This window comes from Eurosta solidaginis, chromosome 4 (assembly GCF_040869045.1).
Source record: "Eurosta solidaginis isolate ZX-2024a chromosome 4, ASM4086904v1, whole genome shotgun sequence".
Taxonomy (NCBI): Eukaryota; Metazoa; Arthropoda; class Insecta; order Diptera; family Tephritidae; genus Eurosta; species Eurosta solidaginis.
In genome coordinates, this window is record NC_090322.1 from 151062730 (window position 1) to 151084330 (window position 21601).

A 21601-nucleotide genomic window follows, 5' to 3' on the forward strand; every position below is an offset into this window, starting at 1 on the left:
CTGCCAACCCCTAATCCAGGGTGTTATGCGGACCGTGCCTATTGGACGATTTGCAGCCAGGGGATAAATTCGGCTGTATTCGAACGGAGCCTTCCCGATACCGGGCCATCTCGGGAAGTATTTATGGCCTTACCGCAGTAAGGGGAGCTGCTGTGGCGGACGGTTCTTTCCCCGTATATAATACTGGACCGCTGAGCCCGCCTTGTCGGGCAGGTGGTCGTACGACCAAGATGAACAACTCATTACCTGAACGTAATAAGGAGGATGTAAAGAGGAGGACTGAGTCGCAATCCGGGGACGACAAATACGAATTAAGCAATGCGTCGGACTCGGGGAGCGAGAGTAGTGCTGATTCAATGAACTCCGTGTTGGAGAAGCACACAAATGAAAACGGAGTAGAAGAGTGGAGAAGGGTACGGAGCAGAGGAAGTAAAAGAGCTCTCTCGCAGTACCGTGCAGCACTAAGAATTGTACAACGCTTGGGAGCAGTGGTCGACCCAACAGAAGTGGAGATCGAGCGCTTGGAATGGGCCCATGAAGCGGTAGAAGTAGGTCGAAGGCAGTTCAAAAGGTTTGCTGCGAGAAACCCTCGGTTCTGCAACCGGTACGAGGAGGAAGAAGCGTCGAATGGCAGAATGAAGAGGCAACGTTCGGCAGAAGGCAACAAGCCTGCTTTCAAGAGGCAGAAAGGACCCAGTCCTAGAGCCGCGAGGCAGGGCAGTCGCATAGGCAAGACTAGTAGGCCCAAAGCTGTAAGACAGATGGGTTCCAATAGCGAGGTAGCAACTACCTCGAAAGCTGCCAGTCAGAGGGAAGTTCCAACTACGGAAGTAGGAGATAAGCCAAAGGGAGATAACGCTAAGACTCCGGCTTTCTCGGAGGCGCTAAAGGGAGTTAACGCGAAGACTCCGGTGTTCTCGGAGGTTCCAAAGGGAGATAACACTAAGACTCCTGCTTTTCCCGAGAAGATGAGTGATGTGGCAAAGCAGTCACTGGCTGTGGCGCTGGTTGATCGTAGCAGTCCGTTCGGACAAATGACTACTGAAAGGTGGAGATCTGTGGAAAGGGAGCTTATTAGCTTAATGCTTAAGATGATGCGGGAACAACCAAGTAAGCCCCTTCCAACCTTTGATTCGGGGGGATGGTATAATGGTGTGAAGATGATAGCGTGCGACAACATCGCGAGCTTGCGGTGGCTGGAGGAAGTCGTTCCAAACCTCCAAAGGCAAGGCACGAACGCGCGGTTTGAGGTGGTGGATAAAGCGCAAATCCCCACGGTACCAAAAGTTAAGGTATGGATACCATGCGTGATGAAGTCGGAGGATACACTGCGACTTCTGCAGAATCAGAATCCGAACATACCGACACAGGATTGGAAGGTACTTACTGTATCTCGGCCTACCGAGGATGGTCAGTTCTACATCTTCCAAATAAACAAGCAGGCGGAGGATATTTTGTACACGCAGCTTGGCAAAATGTCCTTTGGCACTGGCAAAATTTACATGCGACTCAGGAAAAGAAGTCCCGAGGATAAAAATCCTAACACGCTGGAAGTTGGCGAAGTCGAAAAGGACCTCAGAAGCATAAGGGAAAAAAGACAGGTGGAGGTCCCCGACGTCACCACGAACGTGCTAGAAGAGGACCAAACGCTAAATGGTGCTGTGACTCGCACAGAGGAACACACGGCACAACATTCACGAGGGGCTGAAGGGCGCCTCGAATACTCTAAACCAAAAGGGCAAGAGGAGGACGACGACGTCAAGACGAAAGTGCTGGAGGGGGACAAACAGCCCAATGGTGCTGCGAGTCCTACAGATAAACCTCCAACACAGTAAAGTGGCGTCGAGCGAACTCCTCCTAACCCTTGAGGAGGGTTCGTTTGACGTGGCGCTGATCCAGGAGCCGTGGCTCTCATCGGGAGGAAAGGTTTCTGGACTTAGCGCGCGCGGGTTTGGCGTTTACTACGCACAAACGGAAGGACGGGTGCGAGCTGTAGTAATGGTAAGGAAACAGCTACATTCATATATGCTGCCTAATTACACCACCGAGGATCTCGTAGCGGTGGCCGAAGAACAAAAGAATAAGCAGGCATTTATCCTGGCGTCCTGCTACATGGCCCATGCTGCGGAGGTTCCACCGATGGAGTGCAAAAGGCTAGTACAGGAGGAAGGGCGCAGAGGGCGGTTGGTCATAGGCGCAGATGCAAATGCGCACCACAATGCGTGGGGAGGAGCAGATACGAACGAGAGAGGCGAATCTCTATTTTGTTACATCCTGCAAACCAATTTGCAGATAGCCAACAGGGGAAATGTTCCTACATACATTGGTCCAACATCCAGCAATGTTCTGGATATTACATTGAGCTCCGAGCGTGATATATCAAGGTATGATTGGATGGTTCTCGATAGACCATCCTTCTCCGACCATGCGTATATAAGCTTCAGCATCCCACTAAAGAGGGTAGAGAAGGGAGGAACCTTTAGAAACCCTAGGGCAACGAATTGGACTAAATTCCAGAAACATGTAGAAACGAAACTGGGACAACCCAAAGAGGTTGCTAATGTAGAGGAACTGGAGGAGTCGAATGAATTCCTAACAAGGACGCTTATGACTGCGTATAACAAAGCTTTCCCTCTAAGAAGATTCAGAGGAAAAGCAAAGCCGCCATGGTGGAGCAATGAGCTGAGTCTTCTAAGAAGACAGGTAAAAGAAATGTTTAAACTCGCAAAGACCGCGGAAAGCGAAGCGTGTCGGGACGAGTACAGGGATCTACTGAGGATCTACAAGCGTGAAATTACCAGGGCGAAGAGAAACTCATGGAAAAGTTTCTGTACGGACATAGAGTGCTCCAGTGAAACAGCACGGTTGAAAAAAGTCCTAGCAAAGGGAAACATAGTCCAGGGACTAATAAAGAAAGAGAACGGGGAATGGTCACGTGATAGTGAGGAATCCCTTGAGGTGCTTCTCGATACACATTTCCCATCGGGAGACGGTTTAGAAGAACCAGCAGACATCACTCACACTTCGATCACGGAGCTAGTGGTGCCGGGCTTGGTGACCGATACCAAGATCGAGTGGGCAGTGAAGACGTTTTCTAAGTTTAAATCGCCGGGCCCAGATGGTATATTCCCGGCCATGCTACAAGTCTCAAGTAGGGCGGTCGTGGAATGGCTTCAAATAATATTCGATGGGTGCATAAGACTGAATCATGTACCGCACTCTTGGAGAACTGCTCGTGTAGCTTTTCTACCAAAGGCGGGGAAGATCGGTCACGTGTATCCCAAAGACTATAGACCCATTAGCTTAACATAATTTCTGCTCAAAACCTTTGAGAGGCTGATAGATGTGTACATAAAGTCCAACGTGGATGAAAAACTGCTCTCCACAACACAGCATGCGTACACCAAAGGCAAGTCGGTAGACACCGCATTGCATAGGGTGGTAATAAGCATAGAGAAATCCCTGGAATATAAGGAGTATGCTCTAGGAGTCTTCTGGACATTGCCGGGGCTTTCAATAATGTTGCAAAATGGGCGATTATGGATGGTCTTAATTACATTAAAGTACATCCTGCCTTAATTAGATGGATCGGCTGCATGTTAAATTGCAGGAAGATTACATCACAATGGGGATTGTACGAGGCCACGAAACCAGTGGACACGGGCACGCCGCAGGGAGGGGTGCTATCACCTCTGCTGTGGACACTGGTCATCAACCAACTGCTCAGGCAATTCGATGAGGGACCCGTAAAACTTACGGCTTACGCAGATGACGTTGCAATTGTCATAAGTGGAAAATGCCTTCCAACGATTAGTTCTTTGATGGATCGGGCGCTTCGGGATATTCATACCTGGGCATCTAATGTCGGGCTGAATGTCAATGCGGAGAAGACGGATATGGTCTTGTTTACAAAGAGGTACAAGGTCCCAAATTGGACCAGGCCTAAGTTAGGAGCGGTGACCTTACAGGAGAAACCTTGCACAAAATATCTAGGAATCATCCTAGACAGTAAGCTGTCATGGAAGCTCAACGTGGAGGAGAGGATCAAGAAGGCCTCAACGGCACTATATGCATGTAAAAGAATGCTGGGGTGTACGTGGGGCCTATCGCCCTCTCTTTCTCATTGGGGTTTTACAGCGATTGTAAGCCCTATTCTATACTATGGAGTTCTTGTTTGGTGGAAAGCCAAACAAAAAACAACATACCTCAAAAAATTAGAGGGGGTATGCAGATTATCGATGCTTTGCATTACGGGAGCCCTGAAAACAACCCCGACGGCTGAACTGTATGCCATTCTGCACATTCCACCTGTAGACCTGGTACCAAAGAACAAAGCGTTAACGACCGCAACCAGGCTCGATGCTTCGGGGCAGCTTGAGCGCCGACCATATGGCCATAGTAGTATAGCGTCCTCAGTCACAAGACGAACAGACTACATGATTCCCTACCTGCACTTTGAGGGAGATCTTAAGGCCACAATAGAGGTGGACGGTTGGCACAAGGGTGCGCAAATGGCGGACGAGGCGATACATGTGTACACCGATGGTTCCAAAATAGTGGAAGGAGTAGGGTCTGCGGTATACTGCGCTGATCCGGAATTAAGCAGATCCTACAGGCTGCCGGATTACTGTAGCGTTTTCCAAGCGGAAATATTAGCCGTAGCCAAAGCAGTAGAAACCCTGGAAGAGAATATCTTAAGCTGCAACCGTGTTAACTTTTATATTGACAGTCAAGCAGCAATTAAGGCAATAATCTCGCATAGCACAGCATCTAAATGCGTGTTAGAGTGTAAGCAGTCTCTGGAGAGAATCAGGACAGGGAGAAGCATACATCTATATTGGGTCCCAGGGCATATGGGAATAGATGGGAATGAAAAAGCGGACGAATTAGCTAACAAGGGCGCATCCCTTGAAGCTTGCTCCGTAGACGTCCCAATTAGATTGGGCGAGATTAAGCGAAGGCGAGAGGTGCACATGATCGACCAAGCAGAAAAGGCGTGGGTTCAAGCACGGGGCTGTAAAGTGTCGAAGATTATGTGTAGGTCTTACAACCTTAGACTAACACAGTTGCTTCTATCATTAAAAAGAGAGGACTGTAGACTCATGACGGGTATTCTGACTGGACACTGCCTTCTGGCGTCACATGCCTTTAAATTAGGCTTGGTCAGTGATAGCAGGTGTAGGAAGTGCGGGTTGGAGGAGGAAACGATCGAGCACGTTCTGTGCTCGTGCCCTGCACTTGCCAGGCTAAGACTCCAGCTATTAGGAGTGATACAGCTGTCAGATCTAGAAGCAGCAAGTGGCTTAAGTCCTAGGAAGCTTCTAGTATTTGCCAAGAGGACGGAGTTATTTTATAACATAGGTCCTGGTTTTTGATAGGGTTTTTCAGTTTGGTCGTTAAAACAAACTTCTGGTAACACTACGGACTCAATCAGTCTATGTGAGGTCCTCATGGACCGGCCAGTTCAACCTACCTACCTACCACCTTTTGGGGGACTTAAGTGGGTTTCGAGTTCGACTACTGGAGCCGCAATGATGAAAAGTTTTACAGACTCTCTTGGAAATGATCGTAATACACTCAAATGTGTTTCCATCCCTTAAAACCCGTATACATTTCCAGCCTCTTTTTTGGGTTTGTCCTTGGAATTTGGAAACAAAACATATGCCCCTTTTATTATGTATTCTATACAAACGTGATAAAAAGGTCCCCCAAAAAACACTTAACAGTTAAGTTTATGGTGAGTTGCTTTGATACCAAGTTATTATTTACAAAATAATATGTAAGGGGATAGACAGGCCCTGCAGCCGTTGGCCTATTACCAGAAGAATTTGATCTAAAGCGAGCCGGATTCATGTATTGCAAATCACATAAATGTAACACTCCTCCAAATCTAGGGAAACTGATTTCTAAAACAAAGCAGCAATAGTGAGTTAAAACTTTTGTATATATGGAATACCTACCATTATTTCAGCGAAGTTTTTACATGAATAAGGTGTAATACGAAGATTTCGGTGTTGTTGTTGTGAGAATAACAAAAACATTCCTGTAAAGTCTTCGGAGGCGCTACACAGCGGAAAATCCTTGGTTTGATATGATATGAGTATAAATAGTTTGTTTTTACAAAGGCCGTTTTCAATGTTTTTTTTTTCTGAACAATATTGTAAGGAACTTTGTGAATTTCTGATAATTATAAGCCTTTTGCTAACGTTCGAATCGCTGAACTGTCGAATAAACAAACTCCATATTCAGTATTGCAAAATGGCCTACACTTATACTTCACTATCACGTACTTCACAAAAGCGTGTTAAAATCAAACTGATTAGTTATTCCTGGGCTTGCACTGCTTCTATACTCTCTGTTGCCTCGTTCGTATATTTCTCCTAAAGTCTAGACGTTTCACCTTCTAGAACAGCTGTATCTCCTGCTTGGTTATTTGGTTATATACGTGTGCGTGTGTGAGTACCGACTTCTGCTCTTAGCTGATGACTACCTATGTGTATGTGGGATAATTTCTTTGCTTTAAGCTGCTGGTTATGTGTGTGAAATATTCTTCGTCGCCTTCTATGTATGTGTGTAAGTGACTTACTTTGATGTGTTAATATACACAAGTGTAGCTGCTTAGTTTATTGTTGTTGTGCATAGAACTGCTAATATTCACCACAATATGAACATTTACGATGGAAACTTTAACAGTATGGACGTAATAGTTAAGTACGGCCTTACTTATACGATGTAATAAGGGACTTAGCCAATTCATGAAAATCTTTAATAATCACCTAATAGTTTATGTGAAAAAAGTACTAAAACTAGCAAATTTTCTGCTGAACATGCAAAAACAGCACTTTTTTCCTGGATAAAATTGCTGAAAAAATATTAGATAGCTGAAAGATAGACCAAAGATGAATTTAAAGCAAGACAACTGACGCCTTACATCGCCTAGTTATTCCACCATTTCATAAATATGGTAAGTTTATGGCAGGTATTTTCAATCGTCCTCTGAAAAAAATTTACAAATTGGGCCAATGGAAATGAAAGTATTGGTCAAAATTTAGATAGACATTTTTTACTGAGGAGACAATTAAGTAAGTATATGGTTGTGTTTACTTCAAATTTATTTCACTGTACCTGAACATACAACGGGTTGCTAAAAAACTACGCCAAAAACTTTGCACTTCATAAAGTAAGAGCTTTTAGCCTGATAATAAATCAATTCAAACAAATCCACATACACGATACATCCCAAAAGGAAGTGTCAAATAAGATTTTCGGATAGCAACCCATCGGTTGTTCCGGGACTGCTAATATAGTACTTCTTTTTCTCATGCTCATTTAAGATCTACATTTCTAGTGAAAATCCTTTTCAATCTTAATGCAGGTGAATCAAATTCTCTAGAAATGGCCAATGTAACTACAAAGCTAAAAAGTGCCAAATTATTTGACGGACAGAAATTGTATAATACATACACACATAGTTTGATAAGAGAGTTTTTTCAGTGATGTTATGAAAGAAGATAAAAAAAGATTTGTGAGTAATCGTTTCAATTGCTACTACTGAATGAAAATATGAAACATGCCAATAACGGCGTGGAGCCAATTCAAGCTCTAAACTACTTGCAACTAACTACGTTGAAATGTAGGGCCAGCAATGTTAGACAAATTAAAGCAGTTATTTGTAAAGATAAAAGCAGAGAAAAAAACTAATTTCCATATAAGCATTTTGCTATGTGTACTAAGAAAGAACGAAAAAAAAATACTAATTTTCTAAAGCAACGACTTACCCCAATGCGTCCCAACAGCAATGCGTCCATTTCGCCGCCATTTTGTGCCACCGGCGCAGAGGTGATCACAGCGACTGTGGGTTCGTGTTGTACGCTTAAGTCGACAGACATTTTTATTTTTTTTCTTATTATTTAACAAGTTTTGATTATTTAATTTTTTTGATTTTTGATATGAAAATTATTCAATTCCGGTTGCGAAAATTTTGGTTTATTTTATTTGTAAAATGTTGGTTTGACTTTGGTTGTTGCCTTAGTTTGTGTTTGGGTTTGATTTTAAGATGTTGAGGTCTTTTGGTTGGGTTGGTACAAAAATAGTTGGAGTTTCTAAAAATTGCAAGCTGCTACGATTTAATATATTTTTGTTTTTTTTTTTTTTTTTTTGAAGGTTATGACCGCACTTTTATTGAAATTTTTTTGATGTTAACTCGTGTGTTTAAAAATGTTGTCTTTGCGTTAGTTAGTGAAACAGCTTCTCATATTTATTACTATTTTTTTTTTTAAATAAAGTATTTGATAAAACTTTAAAGATTTTCTTTTTGTTTTGTTTTACATTAGTCATCTCGTTCACAATATGTATTTAAAATTATACTTTAAGTAGCAATTCCACTTTCCTATTGTTTGATTATTCATTTTATTAGAATATTTGACAATTTTTGATTTTCCGCTTCATATGTTTGAAACCATTTGCTTACTGAGCTCGTTTCCTTTGTATTCTGTTTTGTGCTTTCTTTTAATGTCTTTTTCCTCTTGGCAAATATTATAAACTTTAAAGGACCTATGCAATTTGTTGCTTCTAGATCTGACAGCTGTATCACTCCTAATAGCTGTAGTCTTCGCCTGCCAAGCGCAGGGCAAGCACAAAACGTGCTCGATGGTTTCTTCCTCCAACCCGTGCAAGTGACGCCAGAAGGCAGTGTCTAGGCAGAATACTTGTCACGAGTCTACCTACACATAATCTTCGACACTTTACAGCCCCGTTTGGACTCACGCCTTTCCCGCTCACACGACCACTCTCACTCCCATTCCAACTCACAATCCCTTCCCCACTTTCAGTTCCACTCCTACTCCCAATCGCACTCTCACACAAACTGCCACACCCACTCCAAATCCAACTACCGTTCACATTCTTACTCCTATTCTTAGTCCCACTCCCACGGCCACTACAACTCCCACTCCCACTCCTAGTCCCACTTCCACTCGTATTCCCAATCCCAATCCCACTCCCATTCCTACTGCCACTAAACTTTCCATTCCGATTTCCACTTCCACTCCTAGTCCCACCACAACTCCCTCATATATGATGGATACCAAATATCGAATACCTCCTTTACCTGACCAAACGATTTCAATAATTTTGTCTGCATATACCACTGCGGAACTATATGAAACTTTTGCACTTTTTGAAATCGCATTCATTTTCTCTTGTCCGAATTTTTTTTTTCCTTGCATTGTTACTATTTTCCTATAAAACAGAGGCAGTTGTCATATTGTAGCTTCTGCAAGACAAAATACTTTATCATAGTGCTTCTCGCCCTTCCTCTCCATGTTTGATTCCTATCCCTCCTCAAAAATTCTAGATTTTTCTATCTTCTAATGCCTTTTTTTCTTTTCCTTCATCCTCTCCCAATTTTTATTCATTTTCTTCCTTTCTTGATTATCCTCCATCGCAGTTTCTTCTTTTTATCACCATTTCCTACACACAGTTTCTTTATTCCACTCTTTTTTCTTCCCTCCCACTTTTCCATACCACTAATATCCTGTACCAAATCTTAACACTTCTCCTGTATTCGTTGGTCAAAATTGCCCAAACAACATTTAACATTAAATATTTTTGTATAGCTTTCGTTTTATCTGATGAAACTTTTTACTTTAAGTATTAATAAAACTGAGTTCAAAAATACTGATTTTGTTATTTTATATTCTAGACAAAAAAAGTTACATATACTGTTATTGTGGCATGTGATCACATTTCTGGATATAATAAATCATATTTTTTTTTTGTTTGGGGTATGATACCGTAACATTTTGTGTACCTAATTATCTGGAACTGTTAATCTTTCACTAACTCGTAAAATTATTTTGAGCTGTGCGGTTGTGGTTTTTGTAATAATATAAAAGATAATAAATAGAAGAAGTTTTGGATAACTTAGTTTTTTATACAAGTATTTGCGAGTTTGGCAAACGATTTTTTATAGTGTGGTTGCATTTTTTAATGCCAAAATGAACAGAAAGAAACTGAAAACTCTGCTTTGGATGACGAAATACCAAATGATGACGCCAGTGAAGATAAAGAAGATGATATATCGGATATGGGATCCTTTTATGACCCTAATTTATCTGAGAGAACAGCTGGAGAAGGAGAAATATCTGACAGTCAGCAAGAGTTGGAATTTTTCCATCAAAGAATGGTAAATATATGTGGTCTCATAATTCAGTTGTAAGCGGAACTGACAGATATTCTAAAGAAGATGTTACGTTAAAAAATGTACAAGGCCGCAGTGTTACGTGCGACAACTTTTTACGTCTCAAGAGTTGGGTATTGAATTGTTGAGGCGTAAGCTAACCTTAGTTGGAACATTTCGAAACAACCAAGCATTCCTGCCTGTAGAAATCACAAATATAATGAAGAAGCCACAAAATTATGCATATTTCTTCTTTGGCAGAAACAAAAAACTTCAATCGTTGCATATGTGCCTAAAAATCGGGAATTATGTGTGCTCAGTACATTGCACATAATGTTGAAATCATTGACAAAACTAACAAGTAAGGGTGTCTAAGTTCGGGTGTAACCGAACATTATATACTCAGCGTGAGCTTCAATTGTGCTTTGTTATGATAGGTTTAACGATTGCACTTTATCGACTAATTTAAATTCCAGTATTTGCAATGCAAAAGGTGTCACCTATAAATACTTATGGATGCGCTTAAAGTTGTTTGATTTGTTTCTTTGGCTTTAAAATTTGAGAATTTTGTTCTCAGCCACTTTTGAACATATATATATATAACAATTATACGGATGTATGTATACAAAACCAAGAACGAGATGCTGCAGATTTTTGCAGCCGACATTTGCTATTCGCCCCGACCTAATGCACCCAAAATACAATGCCATTCACATTCAGTCTCGCAACAAAGGATAGTATATTTGATACAACTAGAACTCCAACTTATATAACTACCAGTAATGCCGTCGACAAGCACATTCAATTCCATTTTAACAAAAAATAAGAAAACCAAATTTAATTTGAATTTAAATTTCGGTTTGGTATGCAAATATACAAAAAAAATTATATTTTGTGCACAAATGATTACAATTCAAGACAAGAAATTCAAAAATATACTTTCTTATGCTTGCAAAATTAATCTAGGAGATTTAGGTTGTTATACGTCGCGATTGTCGAAATATAGATATATAAGTTGCAAAAACGAATAGTTTCGTATAAAGTGACCTATACTGCGATTATTTTCTTCAGTTCTGGTTCATCCAAGCTGGGCGAACATTTAGCAATGTAGCTGGTCGGTTTGTTACAGAAATAATTTTTTTCTTTTCCAAAATTGATAAAACTGATCTCGGCCGTGGTAGCTCAGCCAATTTTTAGGGAAAATGTGAAAGCACCACACCACCTTAATCTTTTTTACTACTATTACTCTGAACTCGATTTCAAATTTTTTTAGTTAAAGCGAAAACGATAATCGGGAGTGCAAATTCTTACAATTTTCTTAATATATTTTAAACTTCTCAAATAGTTTCTGAGATTTTTGTAAAAATATAGTTGCGAGTAGCCCTAGAAACTCGTAAGCATAACACGCTTACATTCATTTATTTACTAGCAGACCCGGCAGACGTTGTTCTGCCCTAAATTTGGCCTATCTGCATACATTTTAATAAGCATTTTCCGTCTAATTCTACCCAACCCCTCTACACTTTTTCCTAATATTTTTGTTCACTCCTCCCTCCGTCTTTTTCGCTTCATCTCCATTTTCGTCTCATTCTATCTCTTTCTCAGTCTCCTTCTCTCTTTTATCTTCTCTCAAGTTTTTCTCCTTCTTCTTCATTTCTTATTACCAGTCCCAGAGGGTGGTATGTATTTTGTTCCAGTCCCATTCCGAGTCTCAGTCCCAGTCCCACTCCGAGTCTCAGTTTCAGTCCCAGTCCTAGTCCTAATCTGAGTCCCAGTCCGTCTCTGGTATACTTCCCCGATATTTCAGGCAAATCGAATAGGACGTATGTAAATAGGTACATGTGGGTATTATTAATTCTTGTCTTTATTTCGGCTTCGCATGCATACTTATCAGTTTTGCCAGGTTGATGCGACTAAATCGAATATCACAATGAACTTTAGAGCTCTCAGCAACAGCTTTCATTTGATATCCATAATACACACACATTCTAGGGGTATCCGGGTCCATGTTTTGCCCTATATCTCGAGACCCTAGCATCCCAGTTGTATGAAAATTATCCTGTACTATAGCACTCTTCAACAGTTTTCATTTGATATCCATATTGTATAAACACATTCTAGGGGTACTCGGGTCCACGTTTTGGGCTATATCTCGAGACCCTAGCCTCCCAATTGTATGCAAATTATCCTGTACTATAGCACTCATCAACAGCTTTCATTTGATAGCCATATTGCATAAACACATTCTAGGGGAACCCGGGTCCACGTTTTGATCTCAAGACCCTAGACACTTAGCGAAAAAAAGGTTGACGTTGGCCGATTCTCAGACCTACCCAATATGCTCACAAAATTTCATGAGAATCGGTTCAGCCGTTTCGGAGGAGTTCAGCCTCTAAAACCGTGACAGAAGAAATTTATATATTAGATTTAAAATACACATATAAGACGTAGTATTTTACAGTGCCATATTTGTTATTATTCTTATTACTAGTACAAAGTAAGTTTAAAAGCTAGAAACAAAAATAGAAGTAACATTCAAACCATACAGCATGGTGGTAGGTAAAAAAGAAAAAGAAAAAAGTAAAACAAATAAGGATGTTCAAGAAAAAAGGGTACGATGTACAGCTAATTTGGAGCACTTAGAATTTGATTCTAACTTTACTTTATTAGGCAAAGCATTCCACAACTGCACAGCCCTAACGAAAAACATTATCGATGTTACTGAATACTTAAATGCGGTGCAATTAGATTGCAAGTACGGGATGATTGTGCGAAAGTTAGTTTTACAAAAAGGTATTCCAGTGTACGAGAAAAGATAATCTTATGTATAAATAATAGTAAACGACGGTCAAAGAACGCTGATAAATTGCATTCAAGAATAGATTTGAGAAGTTCGAAATATGATCATATTTCCGTTTAAGATAGATATATCTGGCACAGTTATTAATCAGTAGTTGATATTTGTTCATGAAAGCTTTATCCAGGCAACCGTATATCAATTCATGGTAAGATGTTATTGGTATTAATAGACTTTTGACAAGTTTAAGTTTTATATCTTCTCGAATAAAATAAGCCGTTTTCCATAAACGCCTTTACATATAATATAACCTACTAATTGAGGAATTCACATGATCAACACAAATAAGATGCTTATTTAAGATAAATCCAAGAGTTTTGACAGTCTTCTCATATTTCACAACACTTCCATTTAGAACTATCGGAGAAATGCCATTCAGATTGTGGGAAAAATGTGAAATAGCAATAGCCTGTGTTTTCGATGCATTAAGGTGTAGCTTGTTCTTTTTAGACCAATGAAATATAGCTTCTAAGTCTTCATTTAATCGGCAAACTAAATCCTCCATTAAGCCAAGAGGGGCAGAAAGGTATATCTGAGCATCATCCGCATAGAGATGAATTGATACATTACGACAGCATTTTTCTATGTCATTAATGTACAGACTAAATAAAATTGGACCAAGAATAGAACCCTGTGGTACCCCAGATTTTACTGGTAATAACCTGGATCCACTATCCCCACATATTACCCGTTGGTACCTGTTTGTCAAATAGCTCTGAAGTAGCTTTACAGCATCGCTACTGAATCCAAAATATTTTTTTTAGCTTATGCAGGAGAATTCTGTGGCAGACCGTGTCGAATACCTTAGAAAAGTCAAACATCGTAAGAACTTTGAGTTCACCATTGTCAAAGTTTGGTCGTATGTCTTCTAACACCTTGAGCATAGCGGTTGAGCAACTATGTCCAATGCGATAACCTGATTGATTTTCCGAAAGCAGACTTTCTTCAGTCAGATATTTCCTAATCTGGTTCGATAAAAGCTTTTCCAAAACTTTTGGTTAACATGGAAGAATACTTATTGGCCGAAAATCACATGGTTGGGAAGCATTGCGTCAATGGCGCAATCACATAAGGTAATATAAGTTTAATAAATCTTAGACTTATTTTATCTTCTCCTTTTGCATTTGATTTTATTGAAAGTATGGATTGTATTGTTTCAGATTCAGTGATATTAGAAAAGTTAAATTTACTGCACCAATCAAACAAAGAATCGTCGCTGGAAATATTTGACTCACTCTCATTCCGTAACTTGGTAGCACAGAAATTATTCATTACATCAGCTTCAATCGAGCATTCCGATTTTAAATCATTCTTAATACCAAGTTGTTTTAGATTATTCCAGACAATCTTAGATATATTAACTTCACTTGTATGTTTGAGTTTTGGACGACGGCTCTAAAAAAGTACCCGGTTCAAAGAAGTATTCGTTTCCAATAAGTACATAGCTGTAAAAACTACCCGGTTCTTAAAAAGTATCCGGCACAAAGAAGTACCTGTTTCCAACAGGTAACCGGTTCTTGAAAAATTCTCGGTTCTGAAAAAGTACCCGATTTAAAAAAAGTTGCTTGTTCTAAAAAAGTACCCGGTTCAGAGAAGTGTTCGGTTGAAAAAAAGTATCAAATTCTTAAAAACTATCCGGTTCTGAAAAAGTACCGACTTCATAAAAACAACATCTACATAAAAAGTGGCTGGTTCCTAAAGAGCACCTGGTAAGTAAAAAACAACCGGCTCAAAAAAACTGTTCAAAAAAAGTGCGAACTTTTAAAAAATTGTCCTGTTGGAAAAATTAGCCGAACTTATAAAGGTAAACGGCTCCAAGCAAGTAACCAATTCTTGAAAAGTAACTGATTCAAAAAAATACCCTGTTCTAAAAAACCATTCGTTCTTGAAATAATACCCGGCCGTTAGAAAATGCGCGGCTCTTTAATAAAATCCGCCTCTAGAAAAGTGCCCGGATCATAAAAAATTAACCGGTTCAAATAATTACCTGGTTCTTAAAAAACCAACTTTCTAAGAAAGCACTCAGTTCTTTAAAAATACCCATTAAAAGTAGTACTCGGTTAAAAAAAAGGACCCGGTTTTGAATAAGTACCCAAATTCAAAAAGTTACCAGATTTCAAAAAGTATGGCTCTTAAAAAATGATCCGGTTCTAAAAATTATCTGCTTCAAAAACAGGAGCCGATTCTTAAAAAAGGGTCTGGTCTCATATCCAGACCGCATTGTTGATCAAAACGTTCCGTTAATCGCGTGAATAGCACAGCTCAATTCGTTTTTCGAGTGAAGATTAACACATTTCGTTTGTTTGGGTAGAAGACTAGCAGGTTTCAGTTAGTCTCTTGCTATATCATATTAGCTTGTTACTATCACAACCAACTACTTAGCAAATTACTGCATATCTTATATAATTGCATCCAAATAAGACTGGTTTTATTACGATTAAGTCACTCGCAGATTCTAAAAATATTATACTCAAGTAATTCAGCTTTTTGTAGAAACAGTTTCGTATCTAAACATAAGCTAATTTAGGTAATCCACCTCATAATTTTTCCCAAAATAACTGTTAATAAAATAATTAAAAAAAGATTTAGATTGAACGGTTTTATTGAAAACAATTCTTACTTTATGTAATAATAATACTAAAAGCTAGAAAATAATTAGATAGTTCCTAGGTCCTAGTCATCACTCTGCTCATCAATCTAGGGCGTGGATCAAACAATTAAATAAAAGCGTTGGACCTGTAAAATTTAAATCGGTAGTCATAAGTAAGACCAGCTTTTATTTAATTGTCTAATCAGCGCCTAGGGCTAACTAGTACCTAGGAGCTACCTAATTACTTTCTAGCTTTTAGTATTATTATTATATAATGTAAGTATTGTTTTCACTAAAACCGTTTAACTTAAAAATGTTTTTTAATAATTTTATTTTCAAGTTTTCAGTCTTTATTTACTTACTTACTTACTTAATTGGCGCTTAACCGTCTAAACGGTTATGGCCGTCCAACAAGGCGCGCCAGTCGCTCCTTCGCTCCGCCAACCGGCGCCAATTGGTCACACCAAGGGAGTTTAAATCGTTTTCCACCTGGTCCTTCCAACGGAGTGGGGGCCGCCCTCTACCTCTGCTTCCATAGGCGGGTTCCGATAGAAACACTTTCTTGGCCGGAGCATCATCTTTCATTCGCATAACATGGCCTAGCCAGCGCAGCCGCTGCGTTTTAATTCGCTGGACTATGTTGATGTCTGCGTATAGCTCGTACAGCTCATCATTAAATCTTCTTCGGTACTCGCCATCGCCAACGCGTAGAGGTCCATAAATCTTTCGAAGAACTTTTCTCTCGAACACTCCCAAAGCCGCTTCATCTGCTGTTGTCATGGTCCATGCTTCTGCCCCATATAGCAGGACGGGTACGATAAGTGACTTGTAGAGTATGATTTTCGTTCGTCGAGAGAGGACTTTACTTTTCAATTGCCTACCTAGTCCAAAGTAGCATTTATTGGCAATATTGATTCTTCGCTGGATTTCAGTGCTGATGTTGTTGCTAATGTTGATGCTGGTTCCCAAATAAACGAAGTCTTTTACTATTTCGAAATTATGGCTGCCAACAGTAGCGTGGTTTGCCAAGGCGCATATGCGCTGACTCTTTGCTCGATGACAACAGGTACTTCGTTTTGTCCTCATTCACCATCAAACCCATCTTTACCGCTTCTTTTACCAGCTTGGAGTAAGCAGAACTAACAGCGCGGGTGTTTAGGCCGATGATATCAATGTCATCAGCATATGCCAGTAATTGCACGCTTTTATAGTATATTGTTCCAGTGCGGTTAAGTTCTGCAGCTAGTATAATTTAAAGCATCAAATTAAAGAAATCGCACGATAGGGGGTCACCCTGTCTGAAACCTCGTTTAGTTTCGAACGGCTCGGAGAGGTCCTTCCCAATTCTGACTGAGCTGATGGTGTTGCTCAACGTCATTTTGCACAGCCGTATAAGTTTTGCGGGGAAACCAAATTCAGACATAGCGGCATATAGGCAGCTCCTTTTCGTGCTGTCGAAGGCGGCTTTAAAGTCGACGAAGAGGTGATGTGTGTCGATTCTCTTTTCACGGGTTTTTTCTAAGATTTGGCGCATTGTGAAAATCTGGTCGATGGTAGATTTACCAGGTCTGAAGCCGCACTGGTAAGGTCCAATCAGCCGGTTCACGGTGGGCTTCAATCTTTCGCACAATACACTTGAAAGGACCTTATATGCGATATTAAGAAGGCTGATTCCACGATAGTTGGTGCATTTTGCAGTATCCCCCTTCTTGTGGACTGGGCAAAGAACACTTAGATTCCAACCGTCGGGCATGCTTTCGTCCGCCCATATTTTGCTAAGAAGCTGCTTCATGCGCCTTACCAACTCCTCGCCGCCGAACTTGAATAGCTCCGCAGGCAATCCATCAGCGCCCACGGCCTTGTTGTTTTTCAATCTGGTTATTGCTATTCTAACTTCGTCATAATCGGGCGGGGGGACGTATATTCCATCATCATCGATTGCGGGATCGGGTTCTTCATCTCTGCGCGGTGAATTGCTGCCTCCATTTAGGAGAGCAGAGAAGTGTTCCCTCCATAATCTAAGCACTCTCTGGACATCAGTTACAAGGTCGCCGTTTTCATTCCTACAGGAGTTTGCCCCGGTCTTAAAACCTTCCGTCTGTCGCCGTATTTTTTGGTAGACTTTTCGGGCGTTATTCCTGGTGGCTAGCAGCTCAAGCTCCTCGCATTCACGCCTTTCTGCTTCTGCTTTTTTCTTCCTGAAAAGGCGTCTCGCTTCCCTTTTCAACTCACGATAGCGTTCACACACTCCTCTTGTCGCGCTCGCTTTTAACGTAGCCCTGTAGGCAGCGTCTTTTCTTTCGGTTGCAACGCGGCATTTTTCATCATACCAGTTGTTTTTTCGTGGCCGCCGGTAACCAATTTTTTCCTCGGCGGCAGTATGAAGTGCTTTGGAGATATGCTCCCACTGCTCCTGTATTCCTTCAGGATGAGTTGTGCCCTCAGAGAGCAGGTGTGAGAGTCGAGTTGCGAAATCATTGGCAGTCTGTTGTGATTGAAGCTTTTCGACGTCTAGCTTTCCTTGTGTTTTTTGTTCCTTGTTTTTAGCCGCGTTGAGGCGGGTGCGTATTTTGGCTGCAACGAGATAATGGTCCGAATCGATGTTAGGTCCTCGGATCGTTCGCACATCTAAAACACTGGAGGCATGCCGTCCGTCTATCACAACGTGATCGATCTGATTGCGAGTATTTCGATCAGGAGACAGCCATGTAGATTGATGTATCTTTTTATGCATGAACCTCGTGCTTGATATGACCATGTTTCGAGCACCGGCAAAGTCAATCAGCCTGAGTCCGTTAGGAGAAGTTTCATTGTGTAGGCTGAACTTTCCGACTGTAGGGCCAAAAACACCTTCTTTGCCCACCCTGGCGTTAAAGTCGCCAAGCACGACTTGTATATCATGACGGGGGCAGCGCTCGTAGGTGCGTTCTAATTGTTCATAAAAAGTGTCTTTCACCTCATCGTCTTTCTCCTCTGTCGGCGCATGGGCGCAGATGAATGATATATTAAAAAATTTTGCTTTTATTCGAATAGCGGCGAGACGCTCGTCCACAGGCGTGAACGCCAGCACTTGGCGACAAAGTCTCTCTCCCACCACGAATCCGACGCCGAAACTGCGCTTATTCGCATGGCCACTCCAATGGGTATATAATTTTCAGATAAATAGAACCTGAATGGAATACAAATGGGAAATTTAGACGTCATATAATATTACTAGAATAGTTAGGAAGTGAACTTGCTTCCCAGGTAATATCGCGCAGGCCTACCTCTCCTCATAGCAGTCCAGCCAAAGCTGTTTGCGCAATCCTCAAAATTGTGCCGAAACTACGAAAAATCACAATCGGTAAATTTTTAACGAGGAAGTTGCTACATGTGCCCAAATCGATCAACCAGCTCAAAATAGAGCAATAAATGTTTCAGTTGTGTAAAATTTATTTGTAAGGATCACCCGGAGGTGTCGATCAAATGCAATAATTTTTCTAAAATTACTGAAACTATTTATTATATTCTTTCACAAGTTAATTTTATGTTTAATAAATAAAAGAACAGATTTCGAACATGAACTATAATCCACAGGCGTTTTTTTATATTGGCCAAAATCATTAATCCTGTAGTGGGAAACCATTTCTTCCGCTTTTCTTTTCTGCCTTGCGTTCTTTCTGCAGGCTGGACAGCGGCTACCGTGGTGTGGTGGTAGCGTGGTTCGCCCACCACACCGAAGATATTAGTTTCAAGTCCCGGACAAGGCAACATAAAAATTGAGAAAAAAGTGTTTTCAATTAGGATAAAGTTTTTCTATTCGGGGGCGCATGGAAATGTAAGTCCCCTGGGAAAAATTAAAAGGAGCACGATACCAATTGTAAGTGAAGCTCCGTCTACATACTCCTCGGATGTACATCGCGCCTTATATTAATTATTTTAATGTATATACGTAATGGCGTTGTTGCTGTAAATGTAAAAGATTAGAGAAGTCTCTTTGCCAAATTGGCATATATAGGACCCAGACGATGCTCTTTGGTTTTCATTTACTGTTTTAAATAAAAAAACCTTGATTAAACTTTTGAAATATATTGGTTTCCCCATGAAAATTTATTTTGCTCAAACGAAGGATATAACGTCAGTCAAAAAGTCGACGCCAGAGTTGATGACCCGTTTTATTGATGGTGGTAACGGTATATGGCCTAGAAGATTCAATGTGGTCATATAAAATCATTCCCCAGATGGTCGTGCTAGTATTTTTATGATGCTTGTTACAGGAACGTACCGGATCTATATCTAACAAAGTGCCATGAACATCGATAACAACCCCCAAAACCTGTGTCTTTATCGCTACAGCAAAAGCAATATATATGTGCATATTAGTGAAAATATTTTTGTTCAATTTACACCAAAAAGACCCTGGCTGTTATGCTGTTAAAAAACTGTTTAATTCTACAGCTAATTCTTCCTTATTAAGCGGTGTGTCACAGAGAAAAATATTTTATTATAAGAACACAAATGAAATAGTTTGTCGTTTGTTTTTTTGGGGCTCCCACTTTTCAGTATCGCTTAGCGACTTTATTTTCTGCTCAAATTTTTGGTAGAAAACACAAACCAAAACTTATTTAATTGGCGTTTGTAGAAATTGTGTTGTTGTTAAAGTTTACATAATACTTCTTACATAAAACTAAATGTGTAGTAAAAAAAAAAAAAAACAAAAAAAAGTTGTGGTAAACAAGTAAGGAAGTCTAAGTTGTGGTGAAACCGAACATTACATACACAGTTGTACACTTGAAATGCTGTTGTTGTTTGTTTTGTATGCTTAATAGTTTTACAAGGCTGCGCAATAATACAAATAAATATGGCTCTATTTTGAACTAATTTTTCTTCGAATTATGGCTCCCGAAACGTGGAAAATTTGCTTAGTTAAAATTTGAAGTTTTTCCTATTTATTGTTATAAATCCACTTGAGAAATAAAATACCATTGATATATAGATCTCTTTTGCCAAGATATAGCTTACTTTATTCCTACACGACCCTTTTAAAAATCTTTTATATAAAAGTGGGCGTCGTCCTTAACCAATTTCGTACATTTTTCTTCAAATCATTCCTTGTAGTAAAAGCCACTTCTCTGCCGAATTTTCTTACCGATCATCCGATTTCGCTCATTTTCAATACCAATCTATTCTGGCTAAGCTCGTGTACCAAATTTGGTGAAGATGTCTCAATAGTTACTCAAGTTATGGTGTTAACGGACCGTCGAATGGATGGACAGATGGACGGACATGGCTCAATCAAATTTTTTTCTATATTGGAGATTTTGATATATGAAAGTCTGTTTCTATCTCGATTCCTTTATACCTGTACAACCAACCGTTATCCTATCAAAGTTATAATACCGTGTGTACAAGTAAAGCTGAGTATAAAAGTTTAGCTGTGAAATGTTTGCCGCGGTGGAGGGCGGCTGCCACTTAATTTAACCCAGGTCATAAAAGGAGAAGTAGTAGACCCACCAATAGCTGTACCCAAATGAGCAGGATGAAAATGAATTGATTTGGACATGGCTCTGGTCATTGTGGGCGGCCATAATCGTTTATAGAACTAAGAGCCAATTAAGTAAGTAAGTAAAGAATTATCAAACACATCAAAAAGAGGAAATGTACTTAATTTGTATACAATCGACACTCTCTCAATTTTCAAACCTCATAAAAACAAGCAACAGGCATCTGCGTATCTGAATTTCACCATAATTTATTCAGCCGCACAATTAAGCGATACATTTAACCTTTTGTCTGACTTTACGCAGACGGTTCAGTTCAAAAAAATCATGCAAAGCTTAGGATCGGTAAAGAGGCTGTTTATGCCGTAGCGCATGAACTCCAAGAGAAAACTTAATTGCCAAATTATAGATTCAAATGAGTCTAACAGACTGATCATCAAGAGCAAGCCTTTAGTACCCCAGCGGTGGGTATGCCTGTCGTAAGGGGGACTAAA

General features: G+C 40.1%; 1 protein-coding gene across 1 annotated transcript in view; it reads right to left on the bottom strand.

The window, feature by feature from the left end:
- LOC137250502 (inactive dipeptidyl peptidase 10) overlaps window positions 1-21601 on the bottom strand; it is a 768065-nt gene that overhangs the window by 572213 nt on the left and 174251 nt on the right. Inside the window, exon 2 of the mRNA XM_067783411.1 lies at window positions 7779-8389. Coding sequence (XP_067639512.1) covers window positions 7779-7889 — 111 coding nt within the window. The 5' untranslated portion in view covers window positions 7890-8389. The remainder of the gene's footprint in view (window positions 1-7778; window positions 8390-21601) is intronic.